The sequence below is a fragment of the Stegastes partitus genome, unplaced genomic scaffold (genome assembly GCF_000690725.1).
Source record: "Stegastes partitus isolate 25-593 unplaced genomic scaffold, Stegastes_partitus-1.0.2 Scaffold34, whole genome shotgun sequence".
NCBI classification, from domain to species: domain Eukaryota; kingdom Metazoa; phylum Chordata; class Actinopteri; family Pomacentridae; genus Stegastes; species Stegastes partitus.
The window spans coordinates 1,255,030-1,257,461 of record NW_007577765.1 but is presented as its reverse complement, the minus strand read 5'-3'; the positions used below and the strand labels follow the sequence as shown (position 1 = coordinate 1,257,461).

General features: G+C 42.9%; 1 protein-coding gene across 3 annotated transcripts in view; it reads right to left on the bottom strand.

Annotated features, from left to right (window-relative positions):
• Positions 1 to 2,432, bottom strand: part of LOC103371787 (carcinoembryonic antigen-related cell adhesion molecule 1) — a 55,787-nt gene that overhangs the window by 43,854 nt on the left and 9,501 nt on the right. For 2 of the 3 annotated variants that reach the window (XM_008301249.1, XM_008301242.1), the window contains exon 2: positions 344 to 673. The exons of the other annotated variant lie outside the window; for it this stretch is intronic. In XM_008301249.1, coding sequence (XP_008299471.1) covers positions 344 to 673 — 330 coding nt within the window. The remainder of the gene's footprint in view (positions 1 to 343; positions 674 to 2,432) is intronic. 3 annotated transcript variants of the gene reach the window in all.

The window sequence follows — 2,432 nt, the reverse complement described above, 5'->3', positions numbered from 1 at the left end:
GTACATATATTATAAACAGGTTTAAAGGGTTAAGTAAAAGAAAAAAAAAAACAATGCAGTACGTATGCTACATGCCAATCCCAAATATATTTGGGTTTGTAAATGTCATCTGATCAGACAAGCTGCACATAAAAAGGAAGATTTTCTAGAGGAACTCTGTTGTCTTCCTTCATTAAACAATTAAATTTACAGTTTGAATTGAAGGTCGGGTCTCTTTGGTTGAGGGTTCTACATTCTGAGCAATAAAGTTTGGAGAGTCAAACATCCTGATACAGCCCTCTGCACGACCAAAACTAAGTGTTTTCTAAACTGTCTGAAATGTATGAATTTAGTAATGACTTACTGACGACTTGGAGCTCCACCTCTCCAGTGGTACTAGCACCATCTTCTGCTACTATGTAGATGGTATAAAATCCACTGTCCTCCATCTTCAGGGGCCCCAGGGTCAGGTAAGCATTGTTGGTGTTGATCGACAATCTTCCCTCATAATGTTCGCTCACCTTCAGCCCTGATGGATCCAAAGTGGCGACATTGTCCACATCCTTCCCATCACTGCAATTCCAGATTATGAAGCTGGAGTATGGGTTTTCAACCAGTGTTTTTAGAGTCACATTTCTCCCCAACATTGCCTCCACTGGACCCGGTGGCAGAATACTCTGACCTACACAGCATCCTGAGGGGACGCAAAGTCACAGAGAGTAACATCAGAGGACAGTAAGTGGAGAAAACACTAGGATACAAAACTGTCATAAACAAGCCCAATACAAGATACAGTAGAATATTATATATGTTGTTATATTATTACTACGTTATTTTATCAGGCTACACCCAGGAAATGCAAAAAACAACAACAAAAAACAAACAAACAACACACAAAAGTAAAATAAAATTTTTAAAAAACACATTAAAATAACTCATAGCTCAGTTTGAAAACAAATCGCAACTGCAGAAAGTTTCCTTCTTCTTACCAGTGAAAAAGAGAAGAGGCAGAAGCGACTTGAAGGAGAGCAGGTGCATCCTGGACGGTTCAAGTCTTCCAAGCACAAGTGAAACTAAACTGCTTTTAGAGGAACCTTCACCCCTTTTCCACCAAGAAGAACCAGGTGCTAGTTCCTTGCTGGTGCTGGTGCCAGTGTGTAGTTGGTTCAAATCTTGCACCTCTTAGGAACCTGTTCGCTTTTCTATTGGCAAGGAGCCAAGTTAGAGCCACGACATACGTCACTGCACACGTAGCTGTTTATGGAGTTCAAGACGGAAGTCCACACAGGGCTCATCCACTCACTGCCTACTCCCTACTAGGGCACTGTGTAGTCAACTATGTAGGGAGCACAGAAAAATAAGCTATCACNCAATCACAGACACAGAGAGTCTTCTTCCTGAAGGGGGCGGAGACAGCAGCAACTCAGCTGCATTTAAAGCTGCAGACACTGACATGGCCTGTTCACATAAGATCAGATAAATGCAAATGTGTGCATTTTTTTTAAAGGTTACATCTCATTTGCATTCTTAAACAAATCATTTTTTTTAATCTTAAGTAACCAACTGGGAAGTTTCATGGTGATATCCATCAGTTAGACAATGTCATGTCTGTCAAGTCTCTGTCCATGTGTGCACATTTTATGTCTCGTCTTTCCTGTTTTATTTCAAAGTCACTAATCGGTTGTCTTTGTCCTTGATTTACTTCCTCCACCTGTCTCGTCACACCTGCTCCCTGATGGCTTTCCCTCACCTGTTTCCCATCTCCCCTCATTACCTCGTGTATAATACTTGTGTGTCTCACAGTCTCGTTGCCAGTTCGTCGTACTTCACGGTCGTCGTCCCAACGTTTCCTAGTCATAGTCAAGTCACAGTCTGTTTGTTCACGACCTCGTTTCTGATTTTTGGACCTTGCCTTTTGCCTGCCGGTTTCTGGATACCTTTGGCCGTTGGACTGAATTCCTGTGTACCGAACCCTGCCTGACATTAAACCTGTCTTTTGCCTGAACCCATTCTGTGTCGCGCATTTGTGTCCACCTGTTCTGTTCCACCTGAGTTCATGACAGACAAATTACCTGATAGACATGTAGTGTCTCTTTTACACAGAAACAACGACTGAGAGAGAGTTACCTCCACGTTTCTCCCATTTGAAGGTCTGGATCTCTTGTTTTTCATCCATTCGTAGAGGAACAGATAACCAGCCAGCAAGATAGTGATCACAACCGCACAAACGGTCAGAGTCACGATGTAACCTGGACGAGAGGCACAGAAGAAGAAGAAGAGTCAGGAGGATGGTTCTGTTGGTGTTGTGCTGTAAGGACATTTATAAAGCTGATGGCAGGACATTACCTATACATTGCTCTGTGGTTTCAGGGGGAGCTGACGTGGGTACGAACGTGGTGGTTGGAGCTGTGAACAATCAGATCTAGAATTAGACAAATCCTGAGGGGGTCAGA